The sequence below is a fragment of the Netta rufina genome (genome assembly GCF_964035555.1).
Source record: "Netta rufina genome assembly, chromosome: 5".
NCBI classification, from domain to species: Eukaryota; Metazoa; Chordata; class Aves; order Anseriformes; family Anatidae; genus Netta; species Netta rufina.
Window position 1 is genome coordinate 53,091,224 of NC_140128.1, and position 17,790 is coordinate 53,109,013.

At 42.0% G+C, this 17,790-nt stretch overlaps 1 protein-coding gene across 1 annotated transcript; it reads right to left on the reverse strand.

Annotated features, from left to right (window-relative positions):
• Positions 1 to 6,358: 6,358 nt before the first annotated feature.
• Positions 6,359 to 15,326, reverse strand: SLC25A29 (solute carrier family 25 member 29). Its single transcript, XM_084288145.1, has 4 exons — positions 15,209 to 15,326; positions 14,146 to 14,189; positions 9,305 to 9,388; positions 6,359 to 8,686 (listed from the first exon to the last, which is right to left on the reverse strand). The coding sequence occupies exons 1-4, from the start codon at positions 15,240 to 15,242 to the stop codon at positions 7,943 to 7,945; spliced, it is 906 nt and encodes a 301-aa protein (XP_084144271.1). The 5' UTR covers positions 15,243 to 15,326; the 3' UTR covers positions 6,359 to 7,942.
• Positions 15,327 to 17,790: the final 2,464 nt, after the last annotated feature.

The window sequence follows — 17,790 nt, forward strand, 5'->3', positions numbered from 1 at the left end:
TGACAATAGCAACAGAGTTAATAGCAACAGAGTTGACTCTGAAACCACAATTACCAGCCTGCTATCTTCGTGTTTCTGCTTTAGACCATGAATTTGTGAGCAAGCTCAGGTAAGGCATAGAAAATCTTCAGGGCTGGGGAAAATGCAGCCTAGTTTTAAAACTGGTAAAAGATTTTAGAAAAGATTCATCGTGCCTGCTAAAATGCTTCTGTGACCTCACATTTCATGTTACCCTATGTGTTTATCTTGCAGATGAAATGGAAGAAGGTTCTGTAACTTTGCTTGCATATAGGTTTCTGTGGCTGTGTATCTTTGGACTTGACCAGATTTCAAAACATAGAACTGACTATAGGCTTTTTGAGCAGTGCCTATGTTTATGTTCTGCCTGTAACAGTAGTGCCTGCTTTAAATGCAAGGCAAACTGAACTGAAATGCCCATTATTTCTAGATACACTACTTGAAAAGTGAGTAGGAAGAGCCCAGGTACAGCTTTGTTAAGAATTTATTCACTTTAGTGTTTCAAACAGAATTGGTATCTCCTTTATTATTCTCTGTGGCTGCACTTGCACTTGACATTTTGGACCAAAAAGTTCATTGTTGAATGTACAGTCTAACACATCATTTATTTCTTATGTCATGGCCCCAAATTGTTAATCAAAAAAGCTATATCCAAACATATTTCCAAACAACATAGGTTGTCAGCAATAATGTAGTTTTAAAGGCAAACAATTCCTTTCTCTTGGCTTTTTCATCTACCAGGGATTTAGGAAAAGAAGCATTAGTTAATTGGCAAAATTATTGAAGCTTTAAAAAGCTACAAAGGGCTAGATGAAGTGGAGTGACTGGGGCAATGAAAGATATTACCACTTTGTCATCAGTTGCCCTAAGATGCTCGCAGAAGAGACTATCAATGTATGCCTTGAAAAGACTGAAAACAATTAATCTTTCTAATAAATTAAGATGACCAGACTCGAGGATAGCATGTGACGAATAGCATTATTGGAAATGTGGTTCTTCAGTACTTTTCAGCCGTAGTACACCTCTCTTAAGCCTGCCTTACGATGGCTTGAGAGGACAAGGGAAGTAAACAATGGTTTGTGTCAGCATTAAGCTTTGACTTTTTAGTGACTGCAGAATTATTTCTATATTGCTTAATGCTGTGGAGAAATCAACAAGTCTTTTGAAAGCTTAAGAATTCGTGTTGGATTTTTAATTGAAAGTAGGGAGTAAGATTTGCAGGCAGAAACAGAAATGTGGATTTGCATCAAGTACAATTATTCATAGTTGTGTAAATGGCATAGTTAAAAAGTAACACTTCCTAGTTAGGAAAATTAAATAACTTTTTCCGTCAGCCTGTTTCTGCAGTCCTAGGGTGAAAGAATGTGAGTGACTTGAGGGAGACTGTGAGACCCTGCTGCAGAACACTGTAAGCAGTGATCCAAAAAGGTTCAAAATTTAATGGAGGAATATATGTGCTTGAATTGTCAGGAGATTCAGTATTTGTTTTGATCTATGAATGGATCTAGTGTCAAGTTGAAAAAGGCCAGTAGTGGAAAAGGCTTTACGGTGATGCTTAAATGCCACCTGGATGGCTACTAGCTTCATTTTGTAAGGTAATGTAATAATTTAATCTGTGGTCCCTTAGTTTCTTTCTTTTTGCCTAAATTGCATCAATTTAGGCAACTTCATGTATATTCACAATACTGTATTATTAAGGTAGTTTTGCTTGATTTTTTTTTTTAATCTCTTTTGTAGAAGTAATCTAGAACATTACATTTTCTTTTGGAAAAAGCACAGCAGTTTAGATTCAGCAGTTCAGAAGTGCTTTTTGATTATTTTTTTTTTCAGGTCCTGACTTTCCCTTAAGCAAAATTATGTATTTTCTGCTACTTTAGGCAAATAAGTAAATTTACTTATAGTAATTGTTGTTTAGACAACTCCAGTTGTGCTTTTTTCTTCTTTTTTTTTTTTTTTCTGAAGTCTTACTTTCCTTTTGACAGAAAAACTAAGATTGGCTGCTGGTTGGATACCATTTCTTCTAACGGGCTTTGCTCTCTATTGTGTATTCAGATGTGGACGTAAGGTTCCTCTTGTGAATTGCTGTTCTCACCGGGTTCCTGTGTAATTCGGAAACCCTTCAGCAGCAAACCTGAAATTCTGTAGAAATACTGATTTTGGAAGGGCAGGGAAGAGGCAGAGAGCCCCTGGAGTCCTTGCAGGACTTCTGGGTGGTTCTCTTGCTGCCACTTCTGTATTAAGTGTTCTCATGGGTTTAAATGTGGTTTCCCTCTAATTGGCTTGAAAGTAGCATCTATGTTGATGCTTTATTTTAGTCTGTATAGATACTCCTGAATAACAGTTTGCCAAGAGAGGGCTGTCAATTGTGAGTTTGTACCAGCAGACAAAGCAGTGTCAGGGTGCCCCTGTGAATCACAGAATCTGTGAGCAAAATTGTGTGTAGGGTGTCTTGAACATAACAGTGTCAAAGTAAGTTCCCCACACACTAGTGCAGGAGAGTAAGAAAACCCTGTTTTATTGCTGTTACAGGGTTTATGGAGTGATTTAATGGCTCATAAAGTCAGCTGTCCTTCAGAGCTGCAAGATGCTCGCGAGAGACCTCGCTAGTGTTGCCAATAGCAAATTTGGCTTGCAAAATTAGTGACTGCCTCATGCAGGGGGCATCAGGCAGCTTGTGTTAAAACACATTTCTTTTTCCCAGCAAAACAGAAGATTTGGCCTTTGGATATGAATTCTGGTTAAGAACCAAGACTCACTGAAATACCTTTGTTTTCTTTAAAGCGTCTCAAAATTTCTTGCATATCAGTTTAAGGGTATGAGACTAGATTATTAATGTGTTGTTGTTTTTGTTTTTTTGTTTTTTTTCCCTGTCAATATTAATGGAGCTGAAGCCCCCCACACATGGCAAAGGTGTAACTAATTATCTGTAATGTTAATCCCATAGTGAGGTACCCAGTGCTTTGAACCTCCAGTGGATTTACATGAATCCAATGACTCCCATAGGTTGAAAAGACTTACAAAAAATTGCTGTGTGGAACAGCATTGTAAGGAATAATACTGTGGCAGGTTTTTAGTTTTTTGTCATGTGAGCTCTTTTGTGTTTGTTTATTGTTGTTTCGTGTTGGTTGGGTTTTTTGTTCGTTTTCTTTCTTGCATAGGTTAGGGATAGAGAATTTTTTTCTTTAAAAGAGAAGTTTTGTAACATTAGTCCAAAGAGCATTAGGCTTTGAACTAACACACTTAACGGCTATGGGAAGTGCATCTGGTTCTGGGTATGTGTTTTGTTTTGTTTTGTTTCCCCACTCCCCAAGAGTGTACACTGAAACTGCATAGTCCCTCCTTTCTGAGCAGGCAGAGAAAACAAGAGGAACTTCTGCCTGGAGAAAATGGGGGTAAGAGTTACTTTTACTTAGCTCCTTGAAGTTACTAAACTTGAATTTTATTCCTAGCCCGTTTGGAAAATGACGTGTTGCAGATTCATCCTTAGGTGAAAATACAACAGTGCTTCTCTCAGAAGGGGACCTTTCGGAAGGATGAGGGTCTTGCATGCCAGCTTTCCCCGTGGAGAGAAACACTTTATAACCTTCATGGGAGAACCGGAGCAAATCCTGGTGTGTTTGGGGGTGAGGGGGTGACACCGTGCGTTGTGTCCTTCTGGGACAGTGTGTTGGGTCATCCCTAGCCAAACTTACCCTTAGGGGCTACCCAAAAGTAGGCTGTGGCCTACCTGGCCTGATAGCAGCTGCCCGCCGCCAGCCAGCTTTCCCAGACTTTCCTCAGAGCCAGGTGCAGCTACTGAAAGCAAGTGTGTTGTGTGGAGTGTGCTCAGTGAGGTGAGTGCTTTTAGGCCAGCCTTTCCTCTATCTCACAGTCAAATTTGGTATTTCTGACCTTCTGGCAGGGCAGGAGCTCTGTTTTTCAGCTAATTTTCATGCCAACTTCAGTCCAGCCAAGCGAAACCGCTCTAGCAACACTTCTTCCTCTTCTGAATTTTTATAGGCTATTATTTTTCACAACAAACCTTGCCTTGCTTGCTTTTATTTCTTGTTGATCAAACTGTGGAGCTTAAGATCACATTCTAGGTCAAATCAGTGAAAACTGATAACCCAGAAGTAGACAAAGCTTTTACTGCATATCATTTGTGTTATCATGCATATTATGTTGATTTCTCTTTTAATCTTTTTCTTTTTTTTTTTTTTTTTGCTTGCTATTAGTTGCAAGTTATTTTTATAATCAGTGAGGACAGCAGTGATACAGACTGTGAAATAGTTGCACGAGAAGGATGAAAATAGCTTATTTTCTTCTGCTTTCCTCCTCCAGTGTCCATGAACATGCGTAACATCCTGAACACTGAGCATGGAAACAAGCAGTCATCTCACTCAGGATTTCAAAACCTATTTCCACTATGTTTTACCCAGCAAGAATCTGTGTTTCCCTCCCCCATGTTCTGTGCTTCCCAGAGTCAGATGGTCCTTTATATCCTTCATCTCACTCCACGATTGCAGTGCTTGCAATCAACATACCATAGTATGTTGCCTTCAGCAAGTTTCTATTTTCCATGGCTCCTTCTCTGGTAGGAAAGAGGTTTCATTGCACTTTCCGCTAATTTAATGATATTTGGCAAGCTTCTAGGCTTTAAGTTGTTCTTTAACTAAGTACATATCAAAAGTCTGGCTATAACAACAGCTGTTAACACGTATTTTCCAGCATGATAGTAAATATGCTTAATTTCACAGAACAAACACTTCCATTCTCTGCAAGGTCAATTTTCCTATTTAAATCTTAATGATTTTCCCAATATGCTACCTGTCCTGTATCTGCAATGTACACATTTTCATATCACTTTACTTTTTTTATAGTTCACTTGAAAAAGTAGTGAGATGCTTAATGGATGAAAAGAAAGTCAAGGTATAGAGGACAAATAAAAATACAAATTCTATGGTGACAGACAGAAGAGTGGAATTTTAGCTCAGATTTGCTATACTAACCTATTTGTGGCTCTAAGTTGGAAGACTTGTATAACCCACCCTGCTACGGGGTGGATCATAAGAGTAAAGCTGTAGGACTTGGTGGTAGGTTACCTTTCACTGAGTTTTACCTTTCTATTCCCTTCTGTTCTTGAGGAGCTTCTCCCACCCAGTGCCACGATGCTTGTGGGAGTGTCTGGGGAGGCAGAAAACAGTTCTGACTTGGTTAAATGGGCCGACGTGTCAAACTTCTGGTAGGAAGGAACTGAACTGTGTTTAAAAAGGCTGAAGCTATTTCTAGCTTGACTTAAATATTTGAAATAGCACAGATCTCAAGCAGCTGACATCAGACTAGGTTGAAAGCTGGCTTCTACCCTCTCCTTAAAACTTGTTCATCACGCAGTATCAGTAATCTCCAGTGCCTGCTTCTGATTATTTCCTTCAAGTTCCATATGGTTGGATTTCTGTAAAGAATGCTTTAGTGAATACTGTGAGTAAAATGCTGTTTAGCCTTTTTGATTTAATGAGTTGACTGCCTTCTAGGGGCTGTCTTTCTGAAGATACTTCGTTGCTTATTCCAAGTATTTGTTTCTGTTCCACAGTTCAAAGCTGTTGCTCCTGCTGAGAGAACACAATGTGCTTAACTAGAACCTCATCAGGACTAGCTGGGGAAGGGGTGGCCTTTCCCTCTTCTGATGCTTTGACAGGATTTCTTTCATTTATATGAAAAGACCAATGAGGGAGCCAGTCCCTGATATAACTTCCTATTAGCAATGATTTTTTTTTTATCGGTTGTAACCACATCCTGCTTTCCTGCATGGCTTTTTTTTCCTTGCCTCCAGTATTGATGGTTTTTGTTAAAATTCCCTGAAAACATAAATGAACATGGAAATGTTGAAGAGCTAGAAACAAAACCACACCTGATTCAGACCTGGACTTGACAGCTATGAATGTGCAGGGACCCTAGCCTTTCCTGCAGCAGTTGTGTAGCCTTGGTGCTGTTCAACTCTGCTTAGACCAAATAAATGCAGGGCACTTGGACCCATCACACTGCCTGCTCTAAAGGCAGGGCTGTTCTATTTGTAGCTCTGTCAGCTTCAAGTGAGGTACTTGCTGAAAAGATCATTTTGAAGAGGCCAGGTGAGGCAATTTTCCATCTTTGCTTCAGCTACCTGATGTGCTCCAAGCCAGAGCGGGATGCTTTCGTTCCCAGGGGTGCATGAAAGGCAGATGGAGAAAACATTTCTTCAGGCAAAAGCCAGAAAACCCACCCTTTTGACAGCTAGATTTAAAACAAGGAAATGTCTGAATAAAACATAAGAGGTTAAAGAACTGATATCAACTTTTTTTTTTTTTTTTTTTTTACAAATTTATTCCCTCAATTTTATATACAATCATTCCAGACTGCTGTACAAAGGTGTAAATGGTCTTTGCTGTGAGTTGTGCATGTGCAGCTTAGTAGACAGGTTTAACATTCAATTTGAATCTCAGTGCAAGTAGGCACTAAAACACCCAACATACCTTCAAGGTATAAAAAGACATACCAGTTTTACAGGTTTCTCCAGCATATTTTGTTACAGTGCAAAATGCTATGAAATAAGGTTTCTTTAGAAAAAAAAAATCCATTTAAATTAAACACATATTGCACGTGTCCCATCTGAAAGTGTAAGAAGCTGTACTTACTGACCTAGCTTGATACATTTTTAGAACATTTTTCAACCCGCATGCACTCCTTTCTCCTGGCTATTTGTGCCAAATATGTGTAGTTCTCCCTTCAAATACTAAATAGCTGTTCATAGCTCGAAAGCAATCCCTCTTGAACAGACTACTACAAAATAAATCACAGCGGATTCATGTAACAAGGAAAATCTACAAAACCCTTTTCAATCTTCTTTCCAGTAGCACTGTAACTAAATACATAGACATCAGTATTCTTTAAAAGCATAATGCAAGTGTATCGAACACCAGCCATTACAGACGCACCCCTATTTTCTGGAAAGGTAGGAAACCTCCAGGTCTACAGGTGTATGTATTTCCACAGTACTTCAAGCTGCTAAGCTAACATTACACCCACAAACACTTTGCGCAACAACACAGGTAGGACTTTTGACTTCTGTACATCACTGGCGGCTAGGTTGCAGGTTGGGTGAGGTGGCACAAAGTTGCATTAACTTAAAGAACAGTCTGCTTGGTCTGAAACTAGGCAATGTGCTCTGTGCACCTGCCAAACAAGAAGTAGAGGTGAAGGCTGATAATATTGATCTGGATAGCTTTGAGTTTCCCTAAATCCTTACTAGCCTTGAAATGTAAAGGCACATCTGCATATAAGTGCAAATGCTATCTTTGTGCTTAAGATATTTATTCAAAGCTGAAAGGCAAGGGATTGGCTTAGAAGCAAATTATTTCTTTAGCAAACCAGTATGAACAATGATGCTACTAAAAAAACCTGACACTTAAAAGCAGAGGAAAAGTAAAACACAACAGGGCTAGCTGAATGCTAGTCCATGTCTTAAACAGTTCAGGGTTACCTGCAAAATGCCTCTAACACTTAACTTCCTCCTTCCCCCTATCTCACATTGGAGGCCTGTACTTACTCCTGTTACAAACAAGAAGCGTTTCTTTTCTGCAGACATCTTTGCATTCAATTCAGCTCAGTCATTCAGAACATGGGTGGAAGAAAACCTGATTCCTGGTACTTTGAGATTCTCCAGATCCTCTTCTGGAGCCACAACTGTACAGTACTTTCTAAAGGCAGGTCCCCGTCTTACTTGGCTACTACAGGATATTAAGTCCTTGGTAAGGCTGGATGCTGTTTGTACAAGTAATGAGATGAAATCCTAATTTAACACATTTAGGAATTCTTTATACAGGTAGCATACATTTACACTACTTGTGCGGATCGACTGTTTACAGTTAAAAACCAGCTGGGCTTTGGGTCAAGAACAAACAGGTGGTGCTCACAGGCTGGAAGGCTGCTGGATTACCGGACCTGGTTCACATTCCCGAAGGTCATCTTCCGACCTCATGTACATTAGGAACACAGTGACAGTAGCAAAAGTAGCTGCATTGACAGGAAAAGCACGGAGAAGTGTAGAAGTAAGGCCTCTTGTAAAGACCCTCCAGCCTTCTTCGTGGTAGCTCTTCCTGACACAGTCTAGGATCCCGTTGTACTGTGTAACACCCCCGACGCCATCCGCCTGGAGCCGGGACTTGATCACATCCACGGGGTAGGTGGAGAGCCAGGACACGATCCCTGACATCCCTCCAGAAAACAGCAGTTTGGGAATAACGTAACTGTCTTCAGCTTCACAGCCTAAATACCTGGTCATGCAGTCATAGGTCAAGAAGTAAAAGCCAAAGCTTGGAGTCTCTCTTATTAATGTGGAGACCATGCCCCTGTTGATGCCCCTCAGCCCTTCCTTTCGATAGATTTTGATCAAACAATCCAGAGAATTTTTATAGTTCTTCGTTTTTAGTTTGTATTCACCTGTTCCTTGTAGCTGCATTCTTGTCTTTGCCAACTCCATGGGGCAGCAGATGATGCACTGAATAGCCCCTGCTGCTGACCCCGCGAGGAATTGGTTCAGAGGAGTGTCTTTGCCAAGGGCACGAAGGGTATTTCCTTGTACACCAAACACAAGGGCATTAATGAAGGTAAGTCCCATCATTGGTGACCCAATACCTTTATAAAGTCCAAAAGCCTGATGGAAGAAGGAAAAAAAAAAAAAACAAAAACTTTTTAACAGTAGTGTTGACAGCCTCCTGAAACTGTGCAGAAAATGTCCTTTCTGGCTCTTACTTGTGCTCTAACTTCCCAACAATGCCAGAAGATCAGTCTAATCTTGCTTTGTACATCACTGCCTAGGACACAAACAACTAAATGTTTTTTAGTGGTACAAATGTCAAAGTCAACCTTTTAGTTATGGTCTTAAAGCTTAAAAAAAAAAAAAAAAAAAGCCCACAAAAAAGTCCACACCATTTTCTTTTCTCATTGCTTGCATTCTCAGGAAATTAGTTATTCAAATATATAGTTATTTAAAAGTTAACTTTTCAATGTTAATGTTAAATTTAAACTTCCAACTTACTATCTGGTGAACTTCTAAACTTAAGTTACCAAGCCTGAAAATGCTGATGGAAAAGTTACGTGCTAAGACTAAAGTATCTGCACTGTGGTCATGTGAGGTTCAGAGTATGCTCTTCTCTTGATCTATGATCTATCTTGATCTATATTTGTAGGTTTTTTGAGCAGCTTTCCTTCCCTTCTCATACAAAATATATATGAAGTTTCAAAATACACAAAGCATTAACTTCATACTTACAGATTCTTGCTTTATGATGGACTGAAAGCAATGGAAGGTCCCACGGTAGAGAGGTTTCTCTACATTTTGAACTTGTAGGCGAACCTATAAAAAGTTGTATGAGATACTGATGTGTATGGCAAGAGCAGCTTAACTGGTAAACTAGTGACTTGTATGGAGATTTGCTATAGAAATGTATATGCAAGAGCAAAGGCTGGACACTGGAATGCCATATGTGGCAAAATCATTTAAAAACATTCTGTAAGTGTTTATAATTATTTGGAGAGGGGCAGGGGGCAAAAAAAAATTGAAGGGAGAAGGGTTATTAACTTATTGTGAAAATTAGAAAACCGGTATCTGGAAATACAACAGGGTACGCTGTTTTCTAGAATTTCAGATTTTCCCATCGTGACTACAAGAAGTGCTTTCTTTAGCTGCCAAGAATATTTCTGTCCACACTAAGGAATATCTGTACAAACCTGATAGCATTTTATAATAAATTATTTATAAGTCAAGCATGAAATAGGGATGATTTAAAAGGCTGGAAACTTTCAACAACAACACACCTAGTGTTTCTGGCTACTGGGCTTGGGGCCCTTCACTGAGATCAGATTTTTTTTTCAGAGGTTAGATGGGAAGAGACAAGATATCTTACAGTTGCTTAAGGAAAATAATAAAAAGTCACTCCTCCCTTTAAATCTTAAGTCTGTTTTTTTAACTTGCTGAAAGCAAACAATTTGCAAGGGTGTGGCTGTTTCAAGCCTTTAATGTTTGTAGTAAGTTAACTTTCCTGAAACTGACATGGGATGGCCTGCTGGACAGATGATGCTACTGTTTCTGATGACATTAGGAGACAGTCACATTTTCTAGGTCTTTCTTTAACCTTTAATGTGAAAGTCCAATTCAGGTTTTCCTGCTAATTTGCCTTAAGCACACTTCAACAAACAGAAAGGCTCAAAGTTACTTAGTACATCCAAAACTCTGCACTGCAATCAACTCAGTAAGCTGGTTTCGCTGGAGTGGTGAAGTTAGATATTTGCCTTTCATCTCCAGCTTGGAGGGCTGCAATATTCCTGAGAAGATGCTTATCAACCATTTACTGCTGCTGCAACTCCAGGGCAAAAAAAAAAAATTCAAGACTCTTATTTTGAACAAAAGAAGGGATTACTAGGTCTCTGTGAGGAATTCCTGACTTTAAATTCTTTTTTATCCCCCTTTGCCTAAAATAATAACAGAACCAACACCACCACAATGAAATAAGATGATGTGGGTCTAGAAACAATCTGGGGATGTGGTTTATCAGAAGTCCCTATTAAGGTTAGCTTTCTTCAAGGGAAAAAATAGTGTCAGCATTTTTGACATTACTACAATGTCATTTCATGTTTTGTAAATCTAAACTTTTGTTTTTAGTGTCCTTTTAGCATGCACATTAGTTTATGTTAGCCATACTCTAAGGCTGAGATCACCTTGGGTCTTCCAAGATGGAAAAGGTTTTAAAACATCTTAGAATTGAAATTGAGAGTAAGCTTAGAGTAGAATTCAAGTAAAATAAATCCTTTTTTTAATTCAAAGTCATGGGGGAGGATGTAGTGGATTTTTAAAAAACTGCTCAAGAAGCAGACCCATAAGCAAAGTCATATACCTTAACAAGTCAGAACTGCACAAAATGTAGGTCTTACTTCATTTATGGTTTTATTCCTAATTTCAATTTAATTTATTGCTTTATTTCAAACCCCAGCTGTAAAATCAGGTGACTTTCAAATGTATAAACTTTGAAATAATTACAGCTTAGGAACCTTCTTACTTTTTCGTGCAGTTATCTTTAACAGTTTAGAATTATCATAGATAGTCTGTATATAGGTTGAGTTTCCTAGTGGCATACTATCTTTATGTAAATGATATGTGAAATATTGACCAACTGTAATGTTGTAGAATTAAATATTCAGAAAGTTAAGTACTGACACATCAGGCCTAAGAATGAAAAACAGCTCTTTGCTTTAAACAATAATGACCACATTAGGGTGCAAACTGGCACCATAGTTACAGGCTGCCAGATGAGACAATGAACACGTACGAAACTTTGTGTTTTAATACTAACTTCAACAAGTTGTAATTTAGTGAGTATACATATAGGAGGGATGAATCAATTACAAAGGTTAACTGTCTATTCTACTAATCTGCCAACAATCATTGTGTTCTTTTATTTTGTTTGTCTTATTTGAAACCACTGTTACCGAGTGTTTAAGTACAATAGTAACATACTGTAATTTCACATTGCTAAAAACTTGCACAGAGGTACTCAAGACTAAAAAAAAAAAAAAAAAGAAAAAAACAAAACAAAACCTTCTAACAGTCCAAACAATTAATGATGTGTGAAATAGAGTTGTTTGAACAATGGAAGTTTCTTCCAAGGACATGTTGTGGATAAGACCTCAACAACAGTTTGCCTGAAATTCAATTTTACAGCCACTGTGTGTGGAAGTGCATACAGTGAGAAATGCATACCAGAAAGAGGGTTCAGAATAAGACTTTACATTTTTATTTTCATTTTTAAAGGGATATTTAAACCCCGCTCCCTCCATGTCATAGTTGTAGAAGAGGGACACATCACTTTAAAACTAAAAAGGAAAAAAAGCTTCATAAGTCTTTCAGAGCTTTATTTGAACTATTACATTTTGGAATAAATTAAGACTGAGAGAAACAGAAGTGTTCACCTGGGCTATACTTACTAGGTAACTCTCCCGTGATGAGGCTTATCTCTCATCTACAACAAAGTAACACTTTTGCTGTTAATGAAGACAGCCCCTAGCTCAGAAAGTAAAGGCAGTTAAAAGCAAAAAAGCAATTTTATACATCACATCAACAAACCAGGGATAAGAAGTTTGCCAGCTCTGAGATCAGCTCGCTGGCGGGTTTCTCAGCCTGACCTGCAGGCTCCAGCTCTCTCTGCGTGTCCCACCAGCCCCCTCCCCCTTGTGGAACATGATCACTGGCAAAAAAAAAAAAAAAAAAAAAAAAAAGCTTAAAAGTCAGGGTGGAAGTAAAATTCTGGCTTATCTAAGAAGCTTTCCCACTGTTCAGTTATATTAAAAATTTAAAGTCTAAGGGGGTGACCAACTAGCCCTTTAAACACTGCAGTACTATAAATAGAGTTAATTCTTAACACATATACATATACAACAACTTATGCATTTTTTCTTTCCTTTTTTTTTTTTAAAAAAAATAAATGGTTATATTGTTAGTTTTCCCACATACAGGGTGACTACACCAGCTAACAACACAAACATTAGTGTTTTCTCTAACAAAGGGTAGATAACTTTATCCTTTCTAGTGGTATGAAAGCAGTGTTCCACACTGGATTTCATAAAAAGGGTTAAAGTCATCTGGAAACAAACTGCTTTGCTCTACTGTACAGCAAGATGCTTTGTCTTAAGCCAACACATCCATTTTGCATTAATACATCTGCCAGAACTAGCATGGGAGCCCCAGTTTTGCAGTCATTTAAATGTTTAGTTTCATGCAGTATAAGCTGTTCCACTTTAAAAACAAACAAAGAACCCCACACACGCTTAACTTTAGCCTGAGCATAATGTTTTAGCAGTTTTGCTGGCTTCAGTGAAGTGACCCATCACTGAAAGTTAAGCATGTAAAACTGGCCAGGATGGGGGGAGAGGAGACAGCTGTCCCTGTACCACCAGAAAAAAAGTATGCAAGTCTGGATAGCACCATTCCTGAAAATATTTACTCTAATTCAACCCAATTACTTAACAGTCAAACATTGTCAGAAACATACATATAGTCTTTAACTATTTGAGCAGCTTGCACTTGACTAGCAAGGACTAAAATCCACTTGCTAGGAAAATCTGTTCTTTCTGCATCGATTCACCCACGTGGCTAGGGAACATAACATGGTGATGACCCCTGTAATACTATCAGCCCTTTGCACAGCTAAATTCAGTAAGGTAGAGGCATTCCAAATATAGCCACGGCGGGTGGCATGCTGTGTGCTGCAGTCAAGTGATCTGCTGTTAGCTTAGCAGTGAGCATACTGGCATCCCTTGGTCTATTCTTCCAGTCAGAGACTTTAGATAAGGCTGCCAAAAAGTGACTTTAGTCATCATCCTGCTCTGAAAAATGGGCTTGGGCCCCTGGAAATCCTGGCTGAAGGGCCTCAGGAGGTTTAAAATCCTCCAAAAGTCATATATTTGAGCAGGCCTTAGCTACCCTTAGTATGCATAATGCATGCAGTTAACAGAGAATTGATTTTAACTTGGAAAGTTACAGAATACGTATATTACAACACCTCAGAGATACATATGCAATACCTAAAGGGAAAAAAAAAGGCCCCAGACAAGCATCATGCTGTGGATTTTTGCCCACTTACACCCACTGGCTAAGTGTAGCAAATTAATGCCCGAGGAGTAAGCAGCAGAGCTTCGGGGGAAACGAAATAAAGCTTTCCATCTAGTGACAAAGTAGGCTGGAGTTACAAGTGCGGGTAGAGGCAGTTCTATCAGTTAGTGGTGAAGGGCTGCAGAAAAGCAAGCTTTGAATAAAATGAAGTTAAATGCAAGATCCTGTTTTCAAATGCCGTGATGTTACTGCACTGACGAACTTGTGGTTTGGGCCAACGTTTGGTCATGTTACAGGGCTGAATCATACATACATACAGGGAATCTGTTCGCTTCTGAAGGGCTGGAGGCTACAAGTCTATGAACCATAGCTCCAGAGGCTTGCTCCAAGCTTTCAATCACAGATTTATGCTGCTACAACATCTGGGGATTTTTTTTTTTCCTCCCCGGCTCCTTGGAAAAACATCAAGTTTCCTACTTAGAGACAAAAATATTTTGTCATCAACCCACCTTGACGGTGTCGAAGGGGTGTCCGACAAGCACTCCGGCAGCACCTGAAACAAAGCAGACAGCATGGTTGTGACCAGCAGTCCCAGCTCCCTGCTGGGATAGCAGCACACGGCGTGGTGGGCAGGCCAGGAGGCAGGACACCTACGGTGTGCTCCCTCACGCCAGTACCAGCTGCCTTTATGCTTCTGGCAAGCTTGGGAGCTCCAGGCAGGGACCGAGCTGTGCGACTGTGGGGAGCGCCACGTCACACGGGATGCTCGGCAGCAGGTCCTGGCCTCAGTCTAAGGCAAGCGCAGGGGGCAGAAACTGCAGATTGCCCCTAAAGCAAATTATTTCATCAACACCCTGCTCTGGGGAAGCGTAGAAAACCCGGAAGCGCCTCTAAAGAAGGAAGAAATAGCTGTCTCTCTGCCCGGTGCCTTTCCAGATGGGTCAGTGGCACCTGCAGAAGGGCTGTCTTTGCCTTCCTATAGCACCGAAGGGATTTTTGGAAGCTACATGCAGGCCTATCAGCCAGGAAAACACAGCTACCGGCTAAAGCAAGGGCTCTGCTAGCTCCACGCTGCTGTGAGCCCAAACCAAAAGAAGTCCAACCCGCTTCTGACCGCTGACAGCGAGGCCACAGGGAGACCTGTGCTGAGCAGACAAAAAAAAAATCCCGGTGCCAGGGGAGCACCGCGACCAACCGAGCAAACCCGGTACGTGGCTCCCCCCATCCAACACGCGATTTCCCAGCCGCTAAAAATAGAAAGGGGGGAAGGAGGGGAGGCCACAAGCAGGGGGGCGAGCAGGGTGAGCCCCGCGATGCCTCCACCATCCTCCCCTCCACCACGGCCCGCGGGGGGGCAGCTCCCGGAGCCCCCCCAGCGCTCGCTGCCGCCCCCCCTCGCTGCAGGAAGCCACGGGCGCTTCTTCCCCTCCCTCCCCGTACCCAAACCCGGCTTGGCGAGGGGCACAACATTTATCATTCCCCCCCTCCCAGCTCTCAAAACACGCCACCCCCTTTCCTTTTCCCCCCATCCTTTAATTTTATATCCATATCATTTATTATGTTTAGCCTCACCGCCGACGCATCCCGCGAGGAAATCCAGAGCCATGCTCAGCACCCTCCTATAAATAGATGTATAATCTTTTTTTTTTTTTTTTTTTTTTTTTTAAATTTTCCACCCCCTTCCCCCCCCGGCGGGGCCCGGCCCTTGCGCGCTGCCGCTCCGCGCACTGCCGCCGCCCGCCGCGCCGCCCGCTCTTTCTAGCGCCGGGGCCTCGCCTCCGAGGGGGCGGGCAGGAGGACAACTCCCCCCCGCCGTCCTCAGCCACTGGAGGCCGGGCTGGGGAGGCTCCGGGCAAAGGGCGGGACAGGGATGGGGCGAGGGGAGGGGAAGGGAAAGGAAAAAAGGGGGGGGGAGGACCCGCGGAAGGGCTCTCAGCGCCCTTTCCCTTCCCCTCCCCTCGCCTCCAAGCTCATCCCCTCTGAATCCGGAGGATTTAACCTGCTCCGAACCCGAGGTTAGGGGAGAAATCGAAATGGGAGGCTGGGGAGCATCCTCCCTGCACAGCATCTCAGCCCCGGTGCACCGCACGCTGAGATGTGGCTCCCGCACGCCTGGACTCACTGAGGTTTTTGGGGAGACGTTTCTTCCCAAAAAGAGTAGCCAGGCAGTGGAACAGGTAGTCCAGAGAGGTGGTGGGGTCACCGTCCCTGGGGGTGTCCAAGGAAAGGTTGGACCTGGTGCTTTGAGACACGTTTTAGTGGGTGACATTGATAACAGGGTGATGGTTGAACCAGATGATCTTGGAGCTCTTTTCCAACCCTAATGTTTACCCGATTCTCCCCTCCCGCAGCCTTCTCCCATTTGTGCATTAACTCGACTTTCCCGCTGGCGAACCTTGCCTTGGATCGAGGTGCCCGATGCCAGAGGCTTCCCAGGGGACGAGCGAGCTGTTGACAGCCCCAGCAGGGCGCTCCCTTTGAGCCTCTTGTTATTTCTGCAGGCAATGGGCTGAGGAAGGGCAATACCAGTGGCCTCGAACAATGAGAGGAATACTCGAGCTCTGTTTAGAGTAACACGAGCTCTTCAGGCCTGCAAAGTCAGCTTTTAGGGAATAAATTCCAGAAGCAGATTGAAAAGAGCCTCATTTTTTTTTCTCTCTCTCTTTTTTTTTTTTCCCCCCATTGTTTTCCATTGTACAGTTGTCTTTTTCCACTTGTAGCAGCTCACTACAATGACAAAAAAAATACTTGCAATGGAATACTTTATAATAATGAAGCCAGCTTTTACCTTCTGTGCAAAGAAAGCAAGAAAAAAATAACAACAAAGACAAGAATGCTGCTGACTAGATCTGAAACTATCAGTACAGACCAAGTCCTAAGAACCAGTCACAAATTTAGCAGCTCTTGGACCATCTTTACAGCTAACAGGCAGATAAGATGGACATGCAAACCATTTGGTGAATTCCTGACCTTCCCCATGCCTTCTTGCAACCTTCAGGACACTCAGCTGGGTTCCTTCTCATCCCTAGACACTGTCGAATCAAACCAAACACCCAGGCACCTCCCAGACACGTTGGATTCCCTGATGGATTCCCTTACCTGTCCCATTTGGGGCTGAGCAGCTGTTGCCAGAGAGCCTGTAAGCAGGCTGGCCCTGCCTGCTGGCTGCATCTCTGGTGGCTTTGGGAGCCCCCCAGCCCTGCTGTATCTCGCACCATTCTACATCCCAACAGGGAGTTGCAGCCTTGCTGAGCCCATGCTCTTGAAGCCAGTGCTTGAAACCAGACAGAAAGCCCCGGGCAGTCCCATAAACTTAGACTTGTTCCTTTGTACGCATCTGCCTTGTAGCTCAAGCCTTGGAAGGATCAGCTTGGCCTAACACATGCCTTATCTAAGTGTTTGTAATCTGTTATTCCAATCCTCTGATCTGCCAGGCAATCTGCCTCACAGGAATTACCCTCTCCACCAGAAGTGTTTCGTAATTGTAATGTTCGCCCACAGTGGGCAGGGGAAAAAATTTATTTCCTCTCTCTTTGCAGACACTTTCTAGGTTAGCTGAAGACAGTTTCAAATCTTAGTCTTTTCTTCTCTGAATTATAGTGATCATTATTTTTTGATCTCTGATTCTTGTTAGCCTCCTTTATTCATTTGATTTGGATTTCCTTGAACTGCTCCCTGAAACCTTCCTGAATGAGTAACGGGCAATTCCTTTGGGTATTTGCAGACAACGCTTGTTCATATATCTGAATAAAAGAGTTGCCTCCTCTCCTCTCCTCTCCTCTCCTCTCCTCTCCTCTCCTCTCCTCTCCTCTCCTCTCCTCTCCTCTCCTCTCCTCTCCTCTCCTCTCCTCTCCTCTCCTCTCCTCTCCTCTCCTCTCCTCTCCTCTCCTCTCCTCTCCTCTCCTCTCCTCTCCTCTCCTCTCCTCTCCTCTCCTCTCCTCTCCTCTCCTCTCCTCTCCTCTCCCATAACATTTTATCATTGAATTGTGGGCAGCCAGTGACCCATTATATGCCCAGCCCCTTTTCAGACCAGCTGTGTGCAACAATTTTGTACTTGCACAGTTCCTATTTACCTAGTTATTCCCAGCTGTCCGTGCTAAATTGCTTTTTCCAGATGGTTTTTCCAGTTCGTCAGGATCACTGGGTTTCTGACC